The sequence below is a fragment of the Elephas maximus genome, chromosome 20, assembly GCF_024166365.1.
Source record: "Elephas maximus indicus isolate mEleMax1 chromosome 20, mEleMax1 primary haplotype, whole genome shotgun sequence".
NCBI classification, from domain to species: Eukaryota; Metazoa; Chordata; class Mammalia; order Proboscidea; family Elephantidae; genus Elephas; species Elephas maximus.
In genome coordinates this window covers 34845710-34872335 of record NC_064838.1, presented here as the reverse complement: position 1 = coordinate 34872335, position 26626 = coordinate 34845710, and the positions used below count along the sequence as shown (strand labels likewise).

General features: G+C 48.0%; 2 protein-coding genes across 3 annotated transcripts; both read right to left on the bottom strand.

The window, feature by feature from the left end:
* Positions 1 to 34: 34 nt before the first annotated feature.
* On the bottom strand, positions 35 to 26502 carry IL17RE (interleukin 17 receptor E). Of its 2 annotated transcripts, XM_049862361.1 has the most exons (18): positions 26414 to 26502; positions 21503 to 21693; positions 15495 to 16409; positions 15167 to 15182; positions 14401 to 14523; positions 12867 to 12964; positions 12453 to 12609; positions 12206 to 12345; positions 11343 to 11411; positions 10405 to 10471; positions 9290 to 9465; positions 9159 to 9206; positions 9007 to 9052; positions 8683 to 8831; positions 3053 to 3121; positions 2496 to 2547; positions 2306 to 2404; positions 35 to 1854 (listed from the first exon to the last, which is right to left on the bottom strand). In XM_049862361.1, exons 3-18 carry the CDS (start codon positions 15627 to 15629, stop codon positions 1289 to 1291), a joined length of 2010 nt encoding a protein of 669 aa, XP_049718318.1. In that variant the 5' UTR covers positions 15630 to 16409; positions 21503 to 21693; positions 26414 to 26502; the 3' UTR covers positions 35 to 1288. The 2 variants fall into 2 exon arrangements, with proteins under 2 accessions (XP_049718318.1, XP_049718319.1); XM_049862362.1 differs by lacking the exons at positions 15167 to 15182; positions 21503 to 21693; positions 26414 to 26502 and having other exon boundaries at positions 90 to 1854; positions 15495 to 15578.
* JAGN1 (jagunal homolog 1) lies at positions 22328 to 26626 on the bottom strand. Its single transcript, XM_049862365.1, has 2 exons — positions 26414 to 26626; positions 22328 to 24618 (listed from the first exon to the last, which is right to left on the bottom strand). Exons 1-2 carry the CDS (start codon positions 26500 to 26502, stop codon positions 24156 to 24158), a joined length of 552 nt encoding a protein of 183 aa, XP_049718322.1. The 5' UTR covers positions 26503 to 26626; the 3' UTR covers positions 22328 to 24155.

The window sequence follows — 26626 nt, the reverse complement described above, 5'->3', positions numbered from 1 at the left end:
GCCTGGGAGCCAGCAGCCAAGGACTGGGGTGGTGGCCTCACTCCTCCTCCTTTTCCTCTCCTCCTCCTCCTCTGCTGACACCTTGCTGGGAGGGGCCCCTGGAGAAGGCCGTGGCAGTATCATGGCTGAGTAAGGGAACCCTTACTCACCCTGAAAGTCCCTGAGGAGGGTTCAGACCATGTGCCCTGGGACCTGGGCAATCCTGGGCCACTTCCACTTCCCATGTAACCCTTAGACACAGGCCCTGGAATCCTGGGACCCACTGGGGGCTTTTCCACTGGGCACCTCAGGTCCTTCACACAGCTCCTTCCCTTGTGGCTAGGGGCCCCAGAGGCAGGGGCAAGAGGGACCAGAATGTGGACTTTTTCCACTGCCTTTAGGCCCAAGTGTGGTTTGGGGAGGAGGGGACCCAGGACCTGGAGTCAGGCAGACAGGGGTCCCATTTGTGCTTTCGCCATGGGCTGCCGGTGCGGCGAGGGACGCTCCACTTTTCTAAACCTCGGTTTTCTCCTGTCTTGTTCTGGAAGCATCACAGGATTTTCTTCGAACTTGTGGAGGCAGTTTGTGAGTATGTGAGAGAAGCAGATGTGAGTGTGGACACAGAGGGTTCTGCACACAAACTGGTGTGTAACAACTGTCAGGCAGAACCGGACCACCTGGCACCACTGACCCTCTTCCCCATTCAGGATCCCAACCACACTTGAGAAGCACATTGTGTTTCTTAGTTTTATCACTTTTGCCTTTATTCATCTTTCTTGCTCCTGGTCTCCACTGACCCACCTTTGTTCCTTGGCTACCCAGGTCCTCTTTCTCCGGGTCCAGAGTCCTTCCTCCCTACCCCTCTGGACACAGCGGGGTGGAGGAAAGGAGGATCCCTGGCCCCCAAGGGGGCGTTCTCCTTCCCCTCTGTGGAGACCCGCATCGAGAACTCCTATAGCTCCTACCTGCCCTGTACTTGCCTGAACCTCTCCAGCCTGGACTGGAGGGGAGCCGACTGCTCTGTCTGGAGTTTTGGAGAGGGGGAGTGGGATGATTCCCTCCCCCCATTAGGGCCGGGGTTAGAGGCACTCTCAGTAGAATGGCTCTCTCCCCAGGAGTCCTGAGGAGGCCGGACGCAAAGGTAGGTCGACGTGGGGGATGGGCCGGGACAGTGAGATGCTTGGCGCCAGGTTGGGAGGCAGAGAATAGGGCTTTTTGGCCCGTAGTCTTCTGGAGGCGCCCCAAGATCCAGGGGAGAAGGCTCACTCTGGGGTTCCAGCCAGTGCCCCTACACGCTGCGGCCACAAGCTCAGTCTCGGTCAGCAGGCTTGGCGGCCTCACTTTCGAGCCGGCGGCACAGCGCCAGGCGACCCTGCAAGCACTGCCGGGCACCGAAGCGGCCCCAGTTCGTGGCTCTGGTCAAGGGCCCCGCATCCAGCGCCTGCAGCAGGCGCCGCAGGTCGCGCAGCAGGCGGTAGCGTGGTAGGGCACGCAGCGGCGGGGGGATGTCGCCCTCGGCGCAGAGGCGGCTGAAGTACGCGAGTAGCAGCAGCGGGCGCGGGGCGACACCGAGCAGCGCGCGCAGGGGCGCGGCACGGGGATCTGGGCCACGGGCCGGGCCGAGGCCGGTGCCGCTCCACAGCAGCAGCACGGTGCCCCGTTCCTGCACCACACGCGCCCACGCGGCCCACAGCCAAGGCAGCGGGCCCACACGCGCCACGCGCTTCCCCTCCCACAGGTCCACGATCACGTCGCACCCACGGCCCAGCGCGGCACGCAGCAGTTCAGCCAGCGCTCCCACCAGGCGCCGCTGAGCCTCCGAGTCTGCCGCGTGCAGGAGCAGCACAGGCCGCACTCGGCCAGGACCTGCGGGCTCTGGCAACAGAGGAGAGGGGGCGGGGCTGAGGGACAGCCTAGCCTGCCCCGCGCTGGTCCTGGGATTACACTGTAACGTGTCCCCAGCCCCTTATAGGTGCTGGGGGTGAGTACCGAGGACAGACCTCGCCTATTCGGTGCCTTTAGGCTAATTAGATAAAAAAAAGTGCCCCTTTCAGGAGCTAAAGGGCGGGGCGCTAGGCTCGGTAAGTGCTGTGCAGGCTGGATTGAGGGCCCCACTCCCTCCTCCCCTGAGTCCTGGTACAGTGAGCAGCCCGCACAAAGGAGACTTTGTCCCACCTTAACGATTCCTGCCCACTGGGGGAGGCTCACCCTTTGGGTGAGGGACATGGCTCTTTGGGAAGGGAACCTGGCCAGGAAAGGGGTGGGGGGCAATTAGCCTAAAAATTGGACAGGTCTGAATCCCTAGGTTACCTTCAGGTGAGCTTACTTGACAGTGGGCGCCGGTGGGTGAGGACCAGAACAATGCCCAGTAGGGTGGTTAGGGCCAGCAGTGCCAGGATCAAGAGTCCCAGGCGTCTATGGGAGACTGAGTCAAGCAGGGTGAGGCCAAGCAGGGCTCCTCAGTGCCCAACGTCCCTCTTAGGGAACACCCCCACCTTCACCTCCCAAGAACTCACCATCCGGACACAAGAAGTGTTTCCAGGCAAACTGGACATCTGACCGCCACACCTGAGGGCACAGAGCGCCCCCCCAACCCCCATGAGCCAGGGTATCTCCTCCCAGGGGGAGCTGAGGTAGGGGGGTGGAGAAAGAAAGTCCCCAAGGGATAATGAACCCCTCCAAATGCAGGGTTTGTTCAGGGCCTGGCACAGAAAAGGTTAAAGGTTACAGACTCAAGTGTGACAGGGCCCAAACACATAAAGTTGGTCAGGTGAACAAGAGGCCACGGAGAGCACAGGCTGACTGAAGCAATCAGACACCACTGAGCTCCAGCCCATTGCCACCGTGCCACAGTGTGGGCACAGGGTACCAGGTATTCTAATTTTTCAAGAGAAGCCAGAAATTCAGTGTGTGTGTGTGTTTTAACATAACATTCCCGGTATTTAAATGGTGGCAACTAATTCCAGTTTCTGTGCTAGCCAAATCAAACATTTTTGCAGACTGGATTTGCCCTGTGTGCCACCTGTGAAGGAGAAGGTGCTAGGGGAGTGTGAATGAGAGCAGGATTCCTTACCAGGACACAGCTCCCTGGCCTCAGGAAGGGAAGGATGAGGTCTAGTGTCACTGGGCTTGGGCCCTGGGTCTGTAGGAACAAAGAGCAGAATGACTATCCCCACAGAGGCAAATCTGGCTCTGCCCAGCCCCTGAGTCTTTGCCCATGCTCGTCCTCCTGTCTCCCCCCACCCTCCAAATCCTACCCAAGATTAATTAAGCCCAGGCGCCACCTTGACGTAAGGTCAAGAAAACTTCCCCAGCCACTTCGGCGCCTGTTCATCTCTCCCAGATCTGAACTCCTGCCACACACACTCATATCATTCAGGCCATCAGGCGGTCATCAACAAACATTCGCTGAGTGCCAACTCTGTGGCAAGTCCTGAGGAGAGAAGGCTGGTACAGACATTGGCCCTGTCCTCCAGTAGCTCATAAACCAGGGAGGACAATTATATACTGCCTTGCTCACTGTTCTGCACAACTTAAGGGGTTTCTTGTCCGCCGGAAAAGATGCAACTTGTGGATCAGAAGACCCAGGTTCAGGCCTAACTACTGCTTTTGTGGTTCCTAGCTATGTGATCTTTGCAAGGAGATAGGTTATTTCCCTTCCCTGAGCATTAGTGGAAACCCTGGTGGCATAGTGGTTAAGTACTGTGGCTGCTAACCAAAAGATTGGCAGTTTGAATCCACCAGGTGCTCCTTTGAAACTCTATGGGGCAGTTCTACTCTGTCCTATAGGGTCACTATGAGTCAGAATTGACTCGAGGGCAACAGGTTTTTGGTTTTGAGCCTTAGTTTCTTTACTTGTATATGAGAGCTAAAAACCCTTAGTTTTACTGAGTTATTGAGAACATCAAATGGGAATATGCATGTGAAAGCCCTTAATAATAAACTAAGGAAAAAAAACAGTTGCTGTGGGCTAGATCTCAACTCATGGTGACCCCATGTGTGTCAGAGTAGAACTGTGCTCCATTTTTCCAGAAGTAGATTGCCAGGCCTTTCTTCTGAGGTGCCTCTGGGTAGACTCAAACCTCCAACCTTTCAGTTAGCACCCAAGCGTGTTAACCCTTTGCACCACCCAGAGACTCCTAATAATAAACAGTGCACTGTTTATCCCTTTATTAGTAGTAGGTATTATTAGACTGTGAACTCCTTAAGGGCAGAAGAGACTGTACCATTGACTTCTCTTGTATCTCCCAGGGCCTAATACAGGATGGGCACAGAGTAGGCAGTCAAATGCTTGCTGATATGAACAGAAATGATTGCCATCTGTCTACAGGTAGGACGTAGCTCTTCTCTGTGTTCTAGGTGCTGGTTAGGAGCTGACCACAGTCTCCATCCTTCAGGGACACCTGCTACCCTCTATCCCCATCTCCCGTCTCAGACCCTGTTCTCCAGTCAGCTTGTTGGCAGATGCTAATGCAGTGGCTCTATAATCATGGCTGAACTCAATAAAGGTGGTCTTTTTCCCAGCTCACACAAATAAGTTAACAGATTTCAGGCTCAGTTTTAAGTTATTCCACATGACTTTCTGTTAAATCTTAAAGATGAGTTGGTCTTAAATCTTAAGCATTTGCTACCACCTGTTTGCTTGGGAAGAAGCCCTGGTGGCGCAGTGGTTAAGCACTCAGCTATTCATGAAAAGGTTGGCAGTCAGTTCAACGAGAAGGAAAAACTAATCACTAACTTTATATGGAAGGGAAAGAGGCCCCAAACAAGTAAGGCTTTATTAAAAAACAGGAAGAAAGTAGAAGGCCTCACACTACCTGATCTCAGAAACTACTATACAGCCACAGGAGTCAAAACAGCCTGGTACTGGTTACAACAGACATATAGACCAATGAAACAGAATTGAGAGCCCAGACATAAATCCATCTACCTATGGACAGCTGACCTTTGACAAAGGACCAAAGTTTATTGAATGGGGAAGACACAGTCTCTACAACAAATGATGCTTGCAAAATTGGGTATCTATCTGTAGAAAAATGAAACAGGATCCATACCTCACACCATACACAAAAACTAACTCAAAATGGAGCAAAGGTCTAACTATAAAACCTAAAACTATAAAGATCATGGGAAAAAAATGGGGACAATGCTAGGGGCCTATCTTGGATTGAATTGTGTCCCCCAAAAATATGTGTCAACTTGGTTAGGCCATGATTTCCAGTATTGTGTGGTTGTCCTCCATTTTCTGACTGTAATTTCATGTTAAAGAGGATTAGGGTGGGATTGTAACACCCGTTCTAAGGTTGCATCTCTGATCCAATGTAAAGGGAGTTTCCCTGGAGTGTGGCCTGCACCATCTTTTATCTTACAAGAGATAAAAGGAAAGGGAAGCAAGCAGGGAGTTAGGGACCTCATACCACCAAAAAAGCACCAGGAGTGGAGCATGTCCTCTGGACCCAGGGTTCCTGCACAAAGAAGCTCCTAGTCCAGGGAAAGATTGATGACAAGGACCTTCCTCCAGAGCTGACAGAGAAAGCCTTCTCCTGGAGCTGACACCCTGAATTTGGACTTTCAGCCTACAAGACTGTGAGAAAATAAATTTTCTCTTTGTTAAAGCCATCCACTTGTGGTATTTCTGTTATAGCAGCACTACATACCTAAGACAGGGCCCTAATATATGGCATAAATAGAATACCAAACATAACTATGCATATGCAGAAGAAGATGAACCAGATAAATGGGACCTCCTTAAAATTAAATGCTTACTATGCTCAACAAAAGGCTTCTCCAAAAGAACCTACAGATTGGGGAAAAAAAATCTGGCTGTGATATATCCGACAAGGGTCTCATCTCTAAAATTTATAGAAAACTTCAACACTTCAACAAAATAAAAGACAATCCAATTAAAAAAATGGGCAAAGAATATGAACAGACACTTCACCAAAGAAGCTATTCAGGCTGCTAACAAATGGAGGAAGAAATGCTGCGATCATTAGCCATTAGAGAAATACAAATCAAAACTACAATGAGATACCATTTCATACCAACATTACTGGCACTAATAAAAAAACAGAAAAAAACAAATGTTCACAAGGTTGTGGAGAGATTGGAACCCTTATATACTGCTGGTAGGAATGTAAAATGGTACAACGACTATGAAAAATGGTATGGCACTTCGTCAAAAAGTCAGAAATAGAAATATCACATGATGCAGCAATCCCACTCCTAGATATATACCCTAAAGAAATAAGAGCCATGATATGAAGAGACATATGCACACCGATGTTCATTGCAGCATTATTCACAATAGCAAAAAGGTAGAAGCAACCTAAGTGCGTATCAACAGATGAATGGATTAACAAACTGTGGTACAGACACACAATGGAAAACTACACAATGATAAAGAATAATGAGGAATCCACAAAACATCTCACAACACAGATAAATTTGGAGAACATTACGCCGAGTGAAATAAGTTCATTGCAAAAGGATGAGTATTGTATGAGACCGCTATTATAAAGTAACAACAAAAGGTTTACACACAGGAAAAAAAAAAATTCTTTGACGGTTACCAGGGGTAGGGAAGGGGAGGGAAGGAAAATTACCAAATAGATAGTAGACACGTTAATATTGATGACGGGAAAGGCAATACGCAATATGAGAAAAGTCAGCGCAGTATGACCAAGGCAAGAGAGGACACTGAAATGCAGGAATAAAGGATAACTACGGTAACTACAGAGCCCTGGTGGCACAGTGGTTAATAGCTCAGCTGCTAACCAAAAGGCTGGCAGTTTGAATCTACCACCCACTCCTTGGAAACCCTATGGGGCAGTTCTACTCTGTCCTGTAAGGTCGCTACGATTGGAATCTACTCAAAGGCAACTACTATGGCATAGACAATCCTGCAACAATAGTATTGACAATAATTTATGAATGGATACACAGACATGCCAAGAGGTGAGGAAGGGTGCAAAGGAGCACACCACTGGCAGATACAGGTTTGGTGGTGGAAATTTCTAAACACATGACTGTAGGTGCTCCTCATATCTTAATATAGACAGAAAAGCACAATGTGGCACAGTCAGGGAAACCTCTTAGACACAACTAAACACTTCATAGGGTGAAGTTCCCAGGCTCGAAGGCAAAGGACCATAGACGTGGGGGGACATCTATGTCAACTGGCACAACGTAGTTCTTAAAGACAATGTTCTACATTCTACTTTGGTGAGTAGCATGTGGGATCTTGAAAGCTTACAAGTGGCCATCGAAGATACAACTATTTGTCTCTTCCAACCCAGAGCAAAGGACAGTGAAAAAAAACCAAAGACTCAAGAACTAATGGACCACATGAACCACACCCTACATGACCCAGAGACCAGAACTAGATGGTACCTAGCTACCACTACTGACCACTCTAACTAGGAATACAACAGATGGTCCCAGACTGAGTGGGAGAAAAATGTAAAACAAAAGATCGAATTCACAAAAAAGACTAGACTTACTGATCTGACAGAGAATGGAGGAAGTCCCAAGACTACGGCTCTAAGACACCTTTCTGACCTGGAACAGAAGCCATTCCTGGAGACCACCTTCTAGCCAAACAGTAGATAATCCCATAAAATAAACAATAACACCTGAGAGGAACGTGCTCCATAGAACAATCAATATTTGCCCAAAAGCAAAGATGAGAAGGCAGGAAGGGGTAGAAAATCAGGACAAAAGGAAACGGGGAATCCAGGGCGGAAATGGGGAGAGTGCTGACCACATTGTGGGGAATGAAACCAAGGCCATGAAACCCTTTATGTACAAACTATTGAATGGGAATCTAATTTGCTCTGTAAACTTCCACATAATGCACAATTAAAAAAAAAGGAAAAAAAGGGCAGTGGTTTGAACCCACCAGCCGCTCCACAGGAAGCGGTCTGCTTCCGTAAAGATTACAGCCTTGGAAACACTATAAGGCAGTTCTACTCTGTCCTATAGGGTTGCTAGGAGTTGGAATTGACTTGTCAGCAATGGGTAACGGGGTGGGTCTGCTTGGGAGCCCTCATAGCATGCAAGACAAATCAACAAGCTGCAAGTGAGTGTTTAAGAAAGAACTGGAAAGAGCTACTCATGCTTAGTCAGCTTGGTGCTGTGGTTTCGCAGATGTGTTTGGTTGTGGTTTTTATATCACATATGCACAAGAGTCTGCTGGTGAAACTGTTCTTGGTCCACATAACAGAATTAAGGCTGTCAGTAGTTTACACTATTCTGCAAAGAACGTGTCGGCTTCTAGCGGGTCTCCTTTTGGAGAGAGTCTGAGAGCTTCTGTACAGGTGCCTTGTGGAGCAGGGGAGTAGTGGCAGAGGACAGGTGGGTTTAAGGAACTGCATCAGCATAAAATGGGGGAGCACTTCAGACAGGCCAGAGAACAGCTGAATATGGGAGGGCCCTTGCCTCTGATTAACCCTGTAAGTTCAGAAACTGGAAGTTTAGAAACTGCTGCATTGAAGATCCCACTGACGACAGAGAAGCCAGTTGAACACGGGCTGATCAAGTCAATAAATCAACCAGGTGATATAAGTCAGGAGTTTGGCTGCCTCCCCTTACCGAGGGTCTGTCTCCCTGAGGTGACAGGGAGATTGGGGGCTGTGCTCTGAGCAACAGGGCCTGGTTGGTGGCGGGGCGGGGGTGGTGCCGCAAGCCCTGACTAGGCCATACCTGGCTGACACTGTACACGGGGGGCACCAAGCTGTTCTGCCCCAAGCCTGGGTGGCTCCAGGCAGCACTGAAGGTGGCATGCGTCCTCGACGAGAAGTGAAGGATCAGCTGCTGGGCCTGGGTGTCCATGCTCACATTCCAGGATGGGGCTGCCCAGGGGAGTGGGAGAGGGCATCACGTGAGAGATCTGTGTTCATGGGTGGCGTTAGGAGCTTGGCTGAAGTTGATGGGAAGTCAGGGCAGGGCTAGGGTTGGGCTTGGTTACAGTTGGGTGAGAATGAAATGGTGAGAGGGGGTCCCAGCTGGGGTCACTTATTGGCTCACCAGTCCTGTGGGGGCATTCCACATGGCTGCTGTTGCCAAGAGAGAACTGAGAAATACAGGAGTGGAACGTCAGCATGGGATGGGTCATGGGAAAGCAGGCACCCAGGCATCACCCGATACCCCTGCCCATCCTTCCTCTCCCATGGCTATACCTTGAAGCAGAGCTGAGGGTGCAGGTCCACGTTCTCCAACACATACAACTGTCGTGGGAGAGGAGAGTTAATCAGGGAAAGGGTTCAAGGGCCTCAGCCCTGCCTTCCAGGTCCTGAGGGCCTGTGCTCACCCCCTCTGACTCTTGAGCCGTGGCATTAGGGAGGTCTTCACAGAGGGTGTGCCAGCCTTGCCTCTGGCAGAGGGAGGCCTCCAGCTTCAGTGGGCAGCGGAGTGTCAGGGCCATGGCCATCTGATTGTGCTGGCTGTAGTCAGTAAAATGTACTGACTTCCAGAAGTCCGAGCCATCTGGGCAGGCGGCAGGTCAGAGGGTGAAGCCTGGGGAGGCCTCAGCCTTGCTTCAGCCCCACCTTGCCACCCTCATCCCCAGAGCATCAGATGACAGTTGTGAAAGTACCCAGCATGGTTCCTGGCCCAGCTGGGTACTCAACAATGAGCATCCATTTTCCATCCCCCTTGTATTACTTTTTCTATCCAGCTGTCTCCTCTCCTTCCTAGGCCTCTATTTTGACCCACTCCTCACTACACCCCAAACTCGAAATCTTCACATCTCTGTCCTCCCAGAACCAGGAATGCATTCCCCTCCCTTTTCTCCTTTCTAAAGCCCAAGGCCCAGCTCAGGTGCCACTTTCTATGGACCTTCTCTGCCCACTACAACCTTCGTGGCCTTCTCCCTTTCCTGAGTTCTTGCCCTACAGCCTAGCCCTTAATTATAACCCTGCTCTGTATTGCAGGCTATTTTGTGCTATTCATTGGCTGTGTTTGAGTGTCCAGTCTCTCCAACTTTAGGACAACAAGGTGTTTATAGTACTTTAGAAATCACCAAGCTTTATTTAATTTGAGTCTCACAAACAATCTGAAAGTAAGGCAGGGCAAGAATCATTATTTCCATTTTACAGATGAGGAAACTGAGGCTCAGGGAAGATAGAATGGCAGAGCTGGGATATGAACCCAGGTCTTCTGGCCCATCCTCTTAGGACACCACCTACCATGTCTCATTTTCTGAATGTCTCACAGGGCATAATACAATGTTCAAACCTCTGACTTATTAACAGGCTGACTGATAGACGTGATAGCTATGACTGCCCTTTCCCTGCACTGGCTCCAGGGAAAGTATCTGCAGGCCTTCTGGGGACCTCCTCCAACACCAGTGTGATATGTGTGTATGTGAGAAAGAGAGAGACAGAGATGTGTACAGGCACAAAATTGCACAGGTGTAGGACTCACAGGCTTCAGGCCAGCTCTGGAAGGGGCATTTTTTGCGCCTCACGGTGTCCTCTTGCAGGTAGGATGCCTGGGGGGACAGGGAACAGGCAGGGAGGGTCAGAGGAGTGGCTTTTCCTATATTGCTCAGATGTAAACTTCATTCTGGCTTTACCGGACCCTGAGTAAGCTGCTTGCGGTGGAGAGCAATGAGGAGTGTGGGGGACGGTGGGTGCTGCTTGATATCTAGGGAAATAACTCCAGAGAAGAAGAGAGAAATCAGCAAGTGGGGGGCTGACTCGTCTTCTGGAGCGAAGAAGCCGTCCCCAGAATGAGGGAAATCTAGAAATCCACATTCCTCGACCTTTGGGCATTCCTGGCCTCCACTCTCAGCCCTCCCAAAGGTGCTCAGTGCCCTGTGCTGGTCCTCAACCAGGACTGCCCAGATCCCCAACTGTCTACTGTGCTCCAGGTCTCTGCCTACATCCTCTCTTTCTTCTTCTCCCAGGTGACAAGAGTCCCTCCACCTTTCTGTCTAATCCAAGGAAGTCTTAGTACTAGGTACCTCAGATGTGTAAGGACAGGAGAAGGGATGTCACAGCAGGTTAGTGGGGAAAATATTTTGAGGGCATACGTGGCCTTGCAGTGACCACGTGCCCCCGCTTTAACTCCCCAGAGCACACAGTAAAGGCAGCTGTCTATTCTGGCCCAGGGAAAACCTGCATGTGGGTGGGGCTGAGGTTGGCATCACCCAAAGAATGTCCTGTGTTCAGTAGGACCCTTCCATCTCAGATTCAGTGTGTGGCACACAGTCAAGCTGGTACCAGTCTTCCCAAGCATCTTGGTAACACCTGGTCCTTTTTAAGGCTGGTTTACTGAAGATACGCTTGAAGATATAACTGCAGTATCTGAGGGGCCTCACAGGGGAGCCACGGACAACCCACACCCTTTTCTCTGCTCACCTCTATGCACAGACAGGGCAGAAGGAATTCATAAGGCAGGTCTACAGTGTGTCCCCCAGACACAATTTCCTGTCAACAAAGCAGCAAAGGGAGAGAAGAAGAGATGCCTGAGAAGGGGTGCAGACAGCCTGGACAAGGGCAAAAGGAAGCTGGTACCTTGGGCAACACACCCTACTTCTCCTCTGATATGACTTATTTCTGCCATTGAGAAATTTTCTCTCAGGAGGCCTCTGCTCCATAGTCTGACCAGTTGCTCTATGTGTCTCACTATATGGGGGTGGGAGGAGACAGAAAGAAATTAATATTTATCGAGCACTTCCTGTGTGCCAGGAAGGTTGCTAGGTGCTAGAAGAAGTAACTCAATCAAGTAAATCCCAGCATCGCAGTGGTTTTGTGAGGTATCATCACCATTTCATAAATGAAGAGGGCTGAGGGCCGCAGGGGTGTATCATTGGCCCCTGCAAATGTACCAGCTATGCACAGGAGCATCTGTGAAAAGTGGAGGTTGGTGTGGGATGTCAGGGCCTGGACTAGGAAAATGGGGGATAGTCCAAGGGGCAGGAAGAAGGCTGAAAGGGAGAGAAATGTAAGAGCACCAAAACAGATGTGACTAGTTTGTCATTTTCTCAACCTCTTGGGAGAACTGAAAAGGCTTCTTAATGCTACCTGAATCACACTGAGTGTCCTTCTCATTGGCAGTAAATACCACATTCATTTCTTTGCTAATTATTCATGGCGAGGTCTTGAGCAATTAATTACCTTTCCTCTCTAGGCCTTGGTCTCCCGATCTGTACAATGGGGAGACCCCTTGTGCTCCAGCACTGTGTGTGATCTGACTTTTGCAGGGGGATGGCACTCCATACCTGAGTATCAAAGGGACTGCTCAGCTCTTCACACTCAAGCGCCCACTGGTGACAAAGACGCACGCTGACCTCAGGGCCCGGAGGAATGCCCACTCGAACAACCCGTGCCTCAGGCAGCAAATCAAAGGAGAACTCGGGCCCTGGAGAGAAGGGGGACTTGGTGGCCTTGTCTCTTGGGCTTGGCATCTGAGCTTAGCACAGGTATCACTACTCAGCAGAGCCCATCTCCTGCCACAACCATTCCTACTTCTTTGTCTCTGTGAGCCCAGCCTCAGGAGACCTTCTTTTGCCTCTGGATCTGAAGGTTGGGTCCTTTTAGAGCGCAGCCCCTTGTGAGGGATGTGTGGGGAGGGGACGGAGATGTGATCTTTCTCGGACAGGCAACAGCTACCCAGCAGCTTCCTCTGTAAACAGAGAACAAGGTTAGCCTTAGGTCAGGAGTCAGGAAATGTGGCTCCGTCCTGCCTCTGGAACCTGAGGTACCACAGGCAAGTTGCTCAACCTCTTTTGACCTCCATTTCCTTAACTGTGTAATGGACAGAAGAATCTACTTGGTCTCTACACTTCGCATCTCTCTTGCATGGCTGAAGAGTAAAATGAGAGGCCAGAAGGGAAAAGGCTGTAGGGTATAGGGCAGACCTGGAGCTGGCAGGGAGAGTACCTGAGCAGATGTTGGCATCTTGTGCCTCCTACAGAACTTGAGCCTGTAAGACTTTTTGGATTTCCGCACCAAGAAGTGGAACCAGCCCCAATGAAGACCTGCACGGGGTAGGAAGACACACTTACTATCCAGCCACTCTTTGCACCTCCCCTACCTGGAGATGTACCCCAGTGTTGGATAGTTAAGTCATTTTAGATCAAGGAGGAAAATGATGCCAAAGATTAAACTCTTCAGTCCCAAAAATTACAATAAAAAGAGGATTAATTTCTTTAGTAGAGAAAAAGCTATACATAACATTATTTAAAAGAGTGAAAAACTAGAAACTTCCAATTCTTAAGCAGTTTAAAAAAAAAAAAAGAGGTTGTCGTCACATCAACTCCAACTCATGGCAACTCCATGAGAACTGTGCTCCATGGGGTTGTTTTGTTTGTTTTCGACATTTTTTTGTGCTTTAGGTGAAAGTCTACAGAGTAAATGAGTTTCTCATTCAAAAATTTAGACACAAATTGTTTTGTGACATTGGATGCAATCCCCGCAATGTGTCAGCACTTTCCCCCTTTCCATCCCGGGTTCCCTATTCCCGTTCGTCTGGTTTTCCTGCCTTCTCATCTTGCTTTTGGGCAGGTGTTGCCCATTTGTTCTTGTATACTTGATTGATCTAAGGAGCACATTCCTCACAGGTGTTATTGTTTTTTTATAGCCTTAATCTAATATTTGGAAACCCTGGTGACATAGTGGTTAAGTGCTATGGCTGCTAGCCAAAAAGTCGGCAGTTTAAATCCACCAAGCACTCCTTGGAAACTCTATGGGGCAGTTCTACTCTGTCCTATAGGGTCGCTATGAGTCGGAATCGACTCGAGGGCAACAGGTTTGGGTTTTTTTCCTTTTTCTCTAATATTTGGCTGAAGGTAAACTTCAGGAGCGGCTTCAGTTCTGAGTTAGAAGGTGTCTGGAGGCCATAGTCTCTGCAGTTCCTCCAGTCTGCCAGACCAGTAAGAGTGGTCTCTGCTCCATAGGGTTTTCAAAGGCTGATTTTTCAGAAGTAGATTGCCAGGCCTTTCTTCCAAGGTGCCTCTGGGTGGACTTAAAGCTCCAACCTTTGGGTTAGCAGCTGAGTGCATTAACAATTGGCACCACCCAGAGACAAGCAGTATATAGGCAGTTAGTATGTACCAGGCACAGAACTAGGCAATGAAATTATACAGCTGAACATGAAAGAGGGTCCTATTTTACAAATAGAAAGTAATAGTAGTAAATTTAAAGAATTGAAAATTTTTTAATCCCCAGAATTGGTACCAGCTGAAAAGAAAAACACCTTCACAAAATGATACAACTGAACTCATGAATATGAGAGTTGTTTCGTGTTTTTTAAATCAAATAGGATGACCTAGGTTCATGTGGAGATTGACAGCAGGACAAATACCTGTTCCAGTGTGACAAGTCCCATTTGCCTCAGCCTAGGTGCCCCCCAGCCCCCTACATAGTCACAGCTCTACTAAGAATGAGAGAATGGCCCGAGGGCTGTTTCTCATACCTGAAAGGTCTGATATCAGCTGCAGGCACACACAGCAAGGACAGTGCTGGACCCGAGCACACCAGGGCTTTGTGGAGAGAAGAAGGCCCAACTGGGTATGGCAAAGAGTATGGGCAGAGCTTCCTGTGAAAGATGAAAAGGAAATCCAGTGATATGGTCCCAGGAGGTCCCTCCTGCCTCAGACAAGCTGGACTTGAGACTGAGCTCTGCCACCGACATCCTGGAAGTGTGACCTTGGGCAAATTACGGCACTTCTCAAAGCCTTGGCTTCCTCATTCATAAAGTGAGCTGTTTGTTGTAAAGATCAAGAATGATAGTGTGTGGGAATGTGCTTTGTAAAGGAAAGCACCATGAGATGACTATTGTCTCTCTGTATTACTGATAGGAACAAGGGACCAGGGAAGGGGGAAGCCAACGTTTATGGGGTGCCTGGAGATTCACCCATGTCTATCATTTAATCCTCCCCACAACTCAGAAGCAGCGCTGTCTTCACCAGACAACCATTTCTCCCACGCTGGTAGACTCCTCAGAATGGAGGCTCCAAGGGGGCTAAATAAACTGCCTGAAACCCACACTGGGAGTCCTGAGTCCGTGGCAGGACAGCAGTGCAAATCTAGGCTTGTCCTGATTCCAAAGCCTGTACTTTTTCCCTTGATGCTATGCTACTTCCCAGGCCAGGAACCAAAAATTAGAATGGAGGGCTTGCTGGGGTTCTGGAACAAAAGGAGCTGTGGGGAGGAGGAATGGGGCAGGGAATGGGACTCACCAGACCAACTGTCATCCTGAAGGTACAAAGTCCACAGGAAAAAAAAAGGAGAGAGGTATTATTAGTAGGGATTCCCATAGGGAGCATTCTCCCTGAGGCCTTTGCTTCAAATCACCTAATTCTGAGGCCCATAAACTAACAGCCCACCTGCTCTGGCTCTTTTCTTTCCAGCTTCACCCTGCCCAGGCCCTTAGCACACTAGGACCTTGGCTACCCCTTGGAGATGGTATAGAGGCTGGGGAGGCAGGAAAGGGTAGGCAGACAGGGGAGTGGAGAGCTTGACCAGCCTGTGCCCAGTAGGTGTCCCCATCTGGCAGCAGCAGCTTACCGTGTGGGAGGCCAATAGACAGTGAGTGCTCCAGCGGGGCAGGTAAGGGCAGCCAGTCCTTGCAGCGGAGGCAGAGAGGCCGATGAGGAGCAGAAGGGGAGGCAGGAGCAGTGCTGCCAGTCTGGGGCTCCCCATGGGCTTCTGTGGGATCAGGGCACCCAGAACATGGCTGCAAGGCCTGACGGTGGGCGGCAGGGCTTTGCTGTGCTACAGCAGTGAAGAGAGCGGTGCCAGCCAGAGCCCGGCCTTGGCCTGCCCCTGCCCCGCCCTGCCCCAGAGCTCTTCCTTGATCCTAACCAGCCGGCCACGCTACATTCCTTCTCCTCCGAGTGGAGGAACTGAGGGACTATGACCCCCAGAAAACACTACTACCCTCTTGAGAAAGGCAAGGAGCTCCTGCTGTGGCAGAGAAGGAGCAGGAAAGGGGCCAGCACCTAGTCGGGGGGTGGGGCGGCAGACTGCACCCATTTCTTAACCCCTCCTACTCCTGAAACTGCCTGCAGGTCTGACCCGCCCATTAACACACTCTTGGACTTGAGTACCCTCTATTGTGCACCAGGTATTGGGGATACAGAGGCAACAGAGCTGCACAGAAAAAGCAAAACAAAAGTTAGCTCTGTAGGACACACTTAAACCTCATGTGCCTCCAGCCAGTTCCAGCTCTTCTGAGCAAAGGGCTCCAAGTCTAAGGGGCCTCCAGCTGCAAGGACCCACTCACCAGTACAGCCTGCTCAGGAGCTCCAGACTCACAGCTGAGCTGGGAGCGGAGGGAGCAGGCCCCACACACTGACCTGGTTTCCTGTGGTTTCCGGTGGTGGAGAAAGGCTGACAAGGCTCCAGCCTTTGTGGGGACCCTCCCCATCATCCCACAGCTTCCTCCCGCATAGGCAGCGTTTGAGCTACTTCAGCCCTCACCTTGGTGACACACACAGAGGAAAGTTTAGGGCACACCTACTGGGTTAAAGCATCTTGAGATTGTTATTGTCCCTCTGCAACACAACACAGACCACCTTCGCTTGACTGCAACCTTCTTTAGGCCAATTCTAGTTCCCAAGTCTGAGGGTTTCATGCCACCCATTATCCTAAAAATACCTTCTAGCTTTGAGTTCTTTAAAAGATAAGGACTCATTCTTTGTTTCCCCAATGCCTAGCAGTGGATGTCCTGAAATAGGTGCTCTGTCTCTGAATAAATGTAAATTATGATACATTTCATCCAATTAACAGTTCATTTGTTTCACATTTCACCAAGTGCTTTCATTCTCCTAACCACATTGGGAGACAGGTGAGTGAGAATTATTTTCATTTTATAACAAAAGAAATAGGGAAGCAGAAGGGAAAGTGATTTGGTCAAAGTCTCTAGCCCAGGGAGCTCCAGTTCTACCAGCCCCTCCCAGTCTAAGTGTCTTTCTACATCCTTATTGTTTTCCTTCCCACTGTCTCATCTCCCTCTGCTCCTTGGAACCAAAAAAATCTGCCTGACTCAGTACTGTCTTTTGGTCTTAGAGCCCATCACTGCAAACAATTCAATAAGATCTGAAGGGGGGGAAAGTGTGGTCTGGCCACACTAAGGATGGTTAGGGGGCCTTCCCCCAAAGTTTATCTAACTGACAGTAGTTTAGATCTACATAAATAATGAATCGTCAATGCTGGGGCATAAAGTGATTCTCACAGTGAAAATATTCGGTTACCTGTACTTGCTCCCTGACCCTGGTTAAGGTATGGTAGGAGAGGCAGAAAAAGAAAGAAATGGAGACAAAATAATAATAATAATAATAAAAGGAGGAAAAGGAATAAAGACGAGGAAGAAAAAGGAAAAGAAGAGAGGACAAGGAGGTCTGCATTTTATTTATTTCCTTGCTGGATTACTTATTGTGGTGCCTGTTCCAAAAAGGATTTAAGGTAAAAAGCACAACCTGGGGAAGGGGAAGGGATGTGATCGATATTTACTTAACTCCTACTACAAGGTCCTGGCTTTGCCCACTTTATCTCATTTAATTAGTACTACAACCCTTGAGGTCAGTCTTATTACACCGTTTTAGAGTAGGAAACACATTCAAGAAGATTAAGTAATTTGTACAAACACATTCAGCTTAGTAGAGAGCTGGGATCCACCACCATATCCTCTGGCTCTTTCTGCCAGAACACACTGCTTGGGGAGATTTGTGGGAAGTCAGAGGGTTTCTGGACCTTATAGTCCAGAGATGGCACTAGATTCAGTAGTGTGATGTAGTTGGTAGGGTTAACAATGTGAAGAAAGAAATTGGAAGGGCTGGAAAGAACAAAGGAAAGTAGATCTTATAATGGTGAGTTATCAGGGATCAGACTTCTAAGAGAGCAGAGGTTGTTTGGCAAGTGTCAATAAGGGAGGGGTAACTCTGTGGAATAGGAGGCAGCCAACTGGATTAAGAGAACAGAGCTGTCTTGTAGGCCTTCAGTACAGGTGCCCTGTCTTCTTGGAAGGCACTGAGGCCTATCTCACCTGTGGTTTGTGTCTGAACGAGCTGACCCAGCCTTCATGCTCTACTAACCTTTTCTTGGGGACCAAGCCAGAAGCTCAGGAGGTCTGGTAGGTCCCTGCACATGCTCAGATACAGAGTAAACTGTGGGGCCTTGGTAGCCGTTTTTCTTGTCATAGTGTTACCCATGCATGGACTCTAGTTATCACTGAGCAGCAGCTCCAGGCTATTCCTGTAATGGTCAGTTCCCTGAGGTCTATTGGGGCAACTGTGCTCACTGTTAGGGCACCTTGGGCAGGACGGTCCAATCAATTAGATCACTGTGAACCAAGAGTGGACAAGTGTCCCTTCCTTGCTTCTACTCTTCCAGAAGGGATCAACCTCCAGAATCCAGAGGCAAGAAATTATGCCTAAGAGAAGAGGCAGGGAGTCCCAGTCTCAGAGGGGAAGCCAATACTGCTCATGAAGGGAAGGGATTCTGATATTTATTAAGCACCTACTAGACTAAAAAAAAAAAAAAAAGACTGTTCATATATATTACCTTTTTAATCCTCTCAACAACCCTGGGAGGTAGCTACTATATGATCCCCATGTGTCAGACCAAAAACAGAGGCTCAGGTATCTTGCTCAAGGCAAAAGGTAGAACAATGCCTGGCTAGAATACCAACCTAAGTCAATCTAATTTCAGAATCTGTGTTCATCCTACTACACCCCACTGCCTTTCTCATGGACTGGACAACCACTAAGGGCCTCTCCAATTCCTACATTCTCTAGTTCTATAAGCATCAGGAGAATAAAAACCATCCTTCACATTTAATACACAGTGTTATATAGTTCAGAGCCCTGGTGACACAGTAGTTAAGAGCTCAGCTGCAAAACAAAAGGTTGGCAGTTCAAATTCACCAGCCACTCCCTGGCAACTCCATGAGGCACTTCTACTCTGTCCTATAGGGTTGCTATGAGTCGGAATCTACTTGACAGCAATGGGTTTGGTTTGGGTTTTTTTTTGGTTACATAATTCACAAAGTACTTTCACAATACTTCACCATATTTGATCTTCAAAACAATCCTGTGAAATAGGCAGGGTTGATCTTAGATATATGATTAGTAGGTGGGTTGGTACTTGAACCCCAGTCTTCTGATCCAGGTACATTAAATTCCATTAAATGAAGATTCCTTTCAAAAGGAATCTTGTCTGCTTCAGTCACTACAAATATGAGGCAGGAAAAAATGACTGGAAAGACCCATTGTCTTAGGCTGGGTTCTCTAGAGAAGTAAAACTTATAAATATCTGTATAAAAAGATTTGTATCAAGGAAATGGCTCAAGCAGTTATAGAGGCTGGAATGTCCCAAATCTGTGGGTCAAGCTGGAGGCTTCTCCTGATTCACACAGTAACAGGGGCTGGCAAACCCAAGATCAGCAAGTCAGTCTGCAGGGCTCTTGCACATCATGCTGTGAAAACTGATGAATCCCAAGAATGACAGGCAAGACTGTAGGTAAGCTTCTAGCTCAAGTCCCAAGAACTAGAGGTCAAACAGGAGCCAGGTGCAGGATCCAGAGCAAGAAAAAAACCCTGCTGTCTGATCTTGGGTTCACTAGCCCCTGCAGCTATATAAATCAGGAGAAGCCTCTATCCTGACCTATGGATTTGGGACATTCCAGCCTGTACAACTGTGTGAGCTATTTCCTTGATACAAATCTCTTTATATAGATATTTATACGTTTTACTTCTCTAGAGTACCCAGCCTAAGACATTTGGTACCAGGAGTGGGGTGCTGCTCTAACAGATGTCTGAAATGTGGAAGTAGTTTTGAAACTGTGAATGGATAGAGCCTGGAAGAGTTTTAAAGTGCCTGATAGTAAAAGCCTAGATTGCCTTGAAGAGACTGTTGGTGGAATTATGGACATCAAAGACAATTCTGGTGAAGACTCAGAAGAAAATGAGGACAGCTGTTACACTGGTGACAGCAGAGATGGCAAGAAAGAGCAACAGAGACTCAGCAGCTACAGAACCAGGTGACTGGCACAAGACAGCACTGGAGCCGACCCATGGGAGAGGGCTGAGTGCCTTCTCACAGCAGGCTTCCTGATGGAGTAGGGTGCCTTCGAGTACTTATCAGTAGTATTAGGCTTGCCAACCCACGGAGCAAGAGAACTGAGTACCTTCCAGCTGAAGTTTACTGGGGGACCGGGATGCCTCCAGACACTTATAGGTGGAGCTAAAGAGCTTTGAAACACTTGCTCCAGCAAGATGGATGCCCAAGGGAGCAGAGTTGCCGTTCCAGTGGGCCTGGAAAGGGGAGCTGAAGCCCAGGGCTGAGAGGCCTCCACTCAGAATCAGGAGAGTATGGTCATCACCCAGAGTCTGGAAGGCAGGGCCGCTGCCTAAACAGTCTCAGAGAATAGCTGATTATTTTCAAGCCTTGAGAGCTAATGTAATGCATTCTGCTGACTTGCTTGGTGCCTGTTAACCCTTCTTTTCCTCCAATTTCTCCTATTTGTAATGGAAATGTCTGCCTTGTGTCTGTTCCACCATTGTACTTTGGAAGCAGATACCTTGTATTCTAGATTTCAGAGATGAAGAGGAATTTTTGGATTTTGGACTTGGAGTTAAGACTTTTGCTATGATATGATGGGGTGAATGTGTTTTACAAGTGGCAAGGACATGAATTCTTGGGGTCCAAAGGATGGACTATTATGGATTGAATTGTGTTCTCCAAAAATATGTATCAACTTGGTTAGGCCATGATTCCCAGTATTGTGTGATTGTCTACCATTTTGTCATCTGATGCGATTTTCCTATGTGTTGTAAATCCTACCCCTATGATGTTAATGAGGTGGGATTAGACGCAATTATGTTAATGACTTAAGAATTCAATCTACAAGATTAGGTTGTGTTTTAAGTCAATCTTTTTTGAGGTATAAAAGAGAATCACGAGCACAGAGACACAGGGACCTCATGCCACCACAAAACAAGAGCCAGAAGAATAGTGTGTCTGTTGGAGTCAGGGTCCCTGTGCTGAGAAGCTTCTCAACTAGGGAAGATTGATGACAAGGACCTTCCCCCAGAGTTGACAGAGAAGAGAAAGCCTCCCCCTGGAGCTGGCACCCTGAACTTGGACTCTTGCCTCCTAAACTGTGAGAGAATAAATTTATCTTTGTCAAAGCCATCCTCTTGTGGTATTTCAGTTATAAAGCACTAGATAACTGAGATACCCATATATGCCAAATACAAAAGCCAAAACAAGCTGAAAACTAAAATAAACCAAACAAGTTTTTTTAATCATGCACTGTTGACAGTAATTTTCATAATGGGTCTTTAAAGGTACACTAAGACCATAAAATATCATTAAACTAATCAAAGAAAAAAAAATTTTTTAACTACTAAATATTTTGCATCCTAACACTTTGAAAATTAGCAATCTGTGCCTGGTGCACATGGTAACTCCATTATCCACTGTCTCAGGCTGGGTTCTCTAGAGAAGCAAAACCAGTGAAGCAGGTATATATAGAGAGAGAGAGAGAGATTTATTTCAAGGAAATGGCTCACATGCTTGTAAAGGCCGGAAAGTTCCAAGTCTGTGGGTCAGGTGTCAGGCCGGAGGCTTCTCCTGACTCATGCTGCAGCAAGGGCTGACAAATCCAAGATCGGCAGGTCAGACAGCAGCTCCTGGCTCACAGGCTGAGGCGGCTGATGAATCCAAGATCAGCAGGTAAGACAGCAGGCTGCTGGCTCACAGGCTGCAGAGGCCAACAAATCCCAAGATTAGCAGGCCGCTGGCTCAAGTCCCAGGAACCAGAGGTCATATGGTGACAAGCCAGATGCAGGATCCAGAGTGAGCAAAAGCCATCCAAACTTTGCCAAGATGTTCATATATACTGGATGCAGGCCTAAGACCCAGGGAAACACCCTTTGAAACTGATTGGCTGACCACATCAGATCACATCATGGTGGTGATTACACCACAAAATGGATAACTACATCATGACTGCCAAATTACACCATTATATAACTGACAAACCACATTATTACATAACTGCCAGGCCACTGAGAATCAAGGCCCAGCCAAGTTGACACATGTTAACCATCACACCCGCACATTTCCATTCTGCTCCTCTGCTTCTCCAAATTTCACCCCCTGCTAGAATCTTTATTCAGTAAAATACATTCTGACTGTAGCTTATATGAGGGCAAGTTATTCCATTCAATGAAATGTGAGTGCACACTATGAGCTAGGCATTGAGCAAAGGGTGAGGAAAAATATGCAAATTAATAATTCTGTCAATCAGAAGTAAAATCAAAATGTCATATGAATTCAGAGAAAGAACTCTCACTCCTTGAAGGAAACATAATCAGCATATGAGCTGGACCCCAACATATAAGTAGTAAAGAAGTATTAAAGGAGGAAAGGGAATTTTTTAAGGAAAGAAACAGGGAAAACATGAAACCCATACAGGGATCTATAAGAGGTTCAGCTGACTAAGATAGTGTGTGAACGTGAGTATCAGGAGATAAGGCTGACCAGATGAACTGGAACCACATTTTGGAAAACTCTGAGATTAAGGAATTTTGGTTGCTCCAAAAATAATGGCACATAGTAAGGACTCGGTGATTATGGAACAGACAATGAACCAGAGCAGTGCTTTTGCACACTTGCTTGTACACAGGGATGCAGGAGAAATGGGTGTGAGGTAGAAGGCAAAGAGTTAAGTTTTGGACACATGAGTTTGAGATGATAATCTGGACATCGAGAGAGAGGTTGTGAAGTTAGAAGTACTGCCAGTACCAGACAGTGACTAAGTACATACAGGATGTTTATCGAACAAAAGCATGACTAAAACTCTGAAGAGGGCAAACCTGCCATTGTAGATCTGGGCATCTTTCAGAGATGATAAAGTCAAGGTGGGTAAGAACAAAAGTACACATCCCACATGCAATACTGTCAGGGTTTTAGGGGTGAGAGGAAGGGCTTTTAGCATAATCACAGATATCTTTCCACTAATTTTTTTTTCACTGCGGTAAATATATAGCATTTGCCGTTCCACAATTCTTACATGTACGATTCAGTGACATGGATCATATGCATCATGTCGTGTCACCATTACCACTATAGATTTCCAAATTACTCCACCACCACTAACAGAAATTCAGTGTTCCTTAAGTAATGACTTCTCCTTCCCTCTCCCTGCCACCTCTGGTAACCACTAATAAGACTTGGTCTCTATATGTTTGCCTTTGCCACTACTTACTTTTAACTTATCTGCTCCACACCATTACGTGCTATGTTCATTACTTGTTTCACATGTATATTATATTTCACCTAGATTGCAAGCTCCCTACTACCAAGGATACTCAAATTCTTTTGGGCACTATAATACAGCATTAGACACATAACTGACTGTTAATACTGACTTGATACACATGAATACCCAATTAAGACTCCATAATCCAAGCTGAGTAAATGAGAATGGACCATTTTATAGATGGAGAGATTAAACGTCTGGCTCATGGTAGTTCTTGCCCATCAGCTGCAGGGTTGGAATTATGATTTAGGTTCCCCACCTCCAGTCCACTTCAGTTTGGCCACTGCCAGCCTCCTCAGGGAGCCTCTGCTCATCTCTTAGTGTCCAAGGCCACTCACGCAACACGCCTTTCACACTCTATCAAATCCCAAACACAAGGCACAGGATGGACAGGTCAGTCATGCTTTATTGAGACACTCAACATTGAGATTTTCTTTAATTAAAATGCTTTGCAGTAGAGACCACAGTCAGCAGGGGGAGCAGCCTCCCAAGTGTTTCCTGTCCCACTGCACAGAGATCAAAGTAGAATTTAACTTATTTTCTATCTCCTTCAGTCTTGGTGGCTAAGGGGTAATGGATAGAATGACCATAGGGAGGCAAGGATGCGGCTCGGTTTTAAAGAAAAACTCTGAAGGGCCTCAATTTCAACTAGCTAAAGGCAAGTATGTATTTCACAGCTGTTGGTCACCCAGTTCCAGGCAACCCAATTCAGAAATAAATTAAAAATAGTTTTGCCACCTCAGCTGATGGCAACAGGATGGGCTTTTGTGAACTTGGAGCTGTACTGCATTAGTTTCCAACATGTCAGGGCAGAGACCAAAGATTCTGGAACTGTCTCACTCTGCTCAGTGGGAGACCCAGGCTTCACTCCCACAGAACAGTCCATCAGGCAGGCCTCCTTATTTACGCTTTTTCTCCTGCGTGCTGGTGAACCAAGAGTCTAGGAGCTTCTTGCTGTAGTATAACTGCCAGGCATGCACTTGGACTGCCAACACCAACACCAGGTACATGACAGAGACGGCAGAATAACCAAAGAGGAAGCGGTAGGCCTTGCCATGGCGGTAGAGCTGCTGTGCAGCAGGGAACATCTCCATGCTGCCATAAATGAGGGGAGCGATGGAAAAGAGCCCCGTGCTGATCATGGAGAGCACCAGGTAGCTAATGTTGTTGCGTGGAAAGGAGAGAAGGCCCAAGAGAGAGGGCACGATGCTCAGTAAATACGGGTACTCCCACTGATAAGGCATGGCCACCTGGTCATGTGGCAAGAGCCTCAGGTGTCCCACACTCATCTTGGCAACCAGCAGCAGCCATATGACCAGATGCACGTAGATCAGCTTCTTGATTTCATACTTGAGGGTCACACTGTGGGGCAGAGCAGAGGGAGAAGTACCTTTCATTCAAAAATTTCTGATCACCAACTATACGCCAGGCAACTATGCTGGACACTGGATACAAACATGAATAAGACAGGGTCCCTGCCTGGAGACTACGCACAAGGGACACTGGAGGAAAAAAATAATTAGATAAAGAAGTGGAAAAGGGCTAGTAAATACATGTTCCAAGATACATGGGATCACAGAAGAAAGAGTATGCAATCAATTCTGCCTGGAATGGGACATCTGTGAAGACTATGGAAAGGCGGGTGACACTTGAGCTACGCTGTGAGGGATGGGTGGAGATGGGCATTCCATGCAGGGGTAAGGGCATATAGGCTAAAAGGTATAAGCCTTTGTGTTCCAGGAAAGCAAGTGGTTGGGTGTGTGAGGAACACAGTGTATGAAGGAGGGGAGTGGCAAGGAGTGAAGTTGCAATGACTATGAAGGAGTTCATTTAAAGGCAAATATAATAACACTCAGTGTTCAGAAAGATTATTTTGAGACATAATAGTATGCCCTAGAGGGAGGTTACTAGCAGCAAGGAAAACAGTTCAGGCTGTCCATACTTCTCCAGCTGAAGTATATTTTTCATCTAAAGGAAGCACATGCTTCTCTTATCCTTCTAATTCTCTCAGATCCCAAATGTATCCTCCTCACAACCCAAGGACAATGTTTCTGCTCTGGACAAACATGAAAACACTTGCCTGGGTTGTGAAAATAATGAGAATAAAATGAGAGTCCAAAAAGCGTGTCATTCTTCAAAACTCTGGAGAGAAGGATGTGAAGATCATTCTGGGAGCATTCAATGGGTTTATAGGTAGAATTCTGAAATATTCATTATATAAAACGTAGAAAAGTAGAAAGAAAAAAAAATCATTCGGTCACCTCTAAACTTCAAGTTCTGTAAAGGCAGGGATCAGCCTTTTCTTGTTGTTTTAAATAAACTTTTTTATTGAAGATATGCATACACAGATCATGTCTGTTTTGCGCACTATTATATCCTCGGTGTGAAACTCAATATTTATCTGTTGAACGAGTAAATGAATGGAAAAATAGCTCTTACATGGGGGTGATAATAAAATTCATTCTAGGCAGGGAAAGCCTGCCCCCTCCAAAAAAAAAAAGCTCCAAATAACCACCACCATGTACTCGGCAGACTCGTACTATGTGCTAGGCCTTGTGCTCTATCTTTCACACGAATTATCTAATTTTTTTTTTCCCCAAAACCTAAAGCTAAGCAGAGGAGCCCTGGTGCGCAATGGTTAAGCGCTCGGCTGCTGGCTGAAAGGTCACTGGAGGTTTGAACCCACCAGTTGCTCCAGGGCAGAAAGACGTGGAAACCCTATGGGACAGTTCTACTCTCTCCTATAAGGTATCTACTCGACGGCAATGGGTTTGGTTTGGGTTTTCTAAAAGTAAATACGATTATTTTCTCCAATCACAGATGAGGAAGCTGAGGCTCAATTAGAAATCGGGTTCCTAAGGCCGCACGGCGGGACCAGGACGATTTTGACTCTGGAGCCCACGCAAGGCTGTAATCTGGATCCCCTCAAGGCACAGGACAGATCAAGGGGTGGGGCTCGCGGGGACGACGGGGCTCCCCGGGGGCGACGGGGCTTCCCGGTACTGGGGACAGGCTCGGGGCTGTCAGGGGAATAGGCGCTTGGCAGGTGCGAGGGGTGGCCGGGGAGTAAGATCACCGAGGCCGGGTCGGCGTTGCTTCCAGGCCCTCGGGCTCCCGCCTGGGGGAAGGCCTTCGTGCAACCAGCCTCACTTCGTACCTCATCTGGTAGTGCATGGCGACGCGCTCCCGGTGCTGAAAGTCGCTGCCGTCAGTGCCGGCCGCTCGCGGGCCTGCCCGAGACGCCATTGTCCCCGCCCAGAACCCTGCAGTCCCTCACGCCAACGCGCTGCCGCGACCACCGCGTCGAGCCACCTGCACACCCAGTCCGCCCGCCTCAGCTCATCGGCCCCAGCAACAGCACGGCTCTGTG

What these genes read in the sequence shown, in the direction of transcription:
- IL17RE (XM_049862361.1), bottom strand. Translation starts at nt 15,629, where the DNA reads ATGGGGAGCCCCAGACTGGCAGCACTGCTCCTGCCTCCCCTTCTGCTC. An exon ending in GGAATGCCCCCACAGGACTG is followed by an intron (nt 8,832 to 9,006) that starts GTGAGCCAATAA and finishes TCCCCTGGGCAG; the next exon opens with CCCCATCCTGGAATGTGAGC. An exon ending in CCGTGTACAGTGTCAGCCAG is followed by an intron (nt 3,122 to 8,682) that starts GTATGGCCTAGT and finishes TTGTTCCTACAG; the next exon opens with ACCCAGGGCCCAAGCCCAGT.
- JAGN1 (XM_049862365.1), bottom strand. Translation starts at nt 26,502, where the DNA reads ATGGCGTCTCGGGCAGGCCCGCGAGCGGCCGGCACTGACGGCAGCGAC. An exon ending in GCCATGCACTACCAGATGAG is followed by an intron (nt 24,619 to 26,413) that starts GTACGAAGTGAG and finishes TCTGCCCCACAG; the next exon opens with TGTGACCCTCAAGTATGAAA.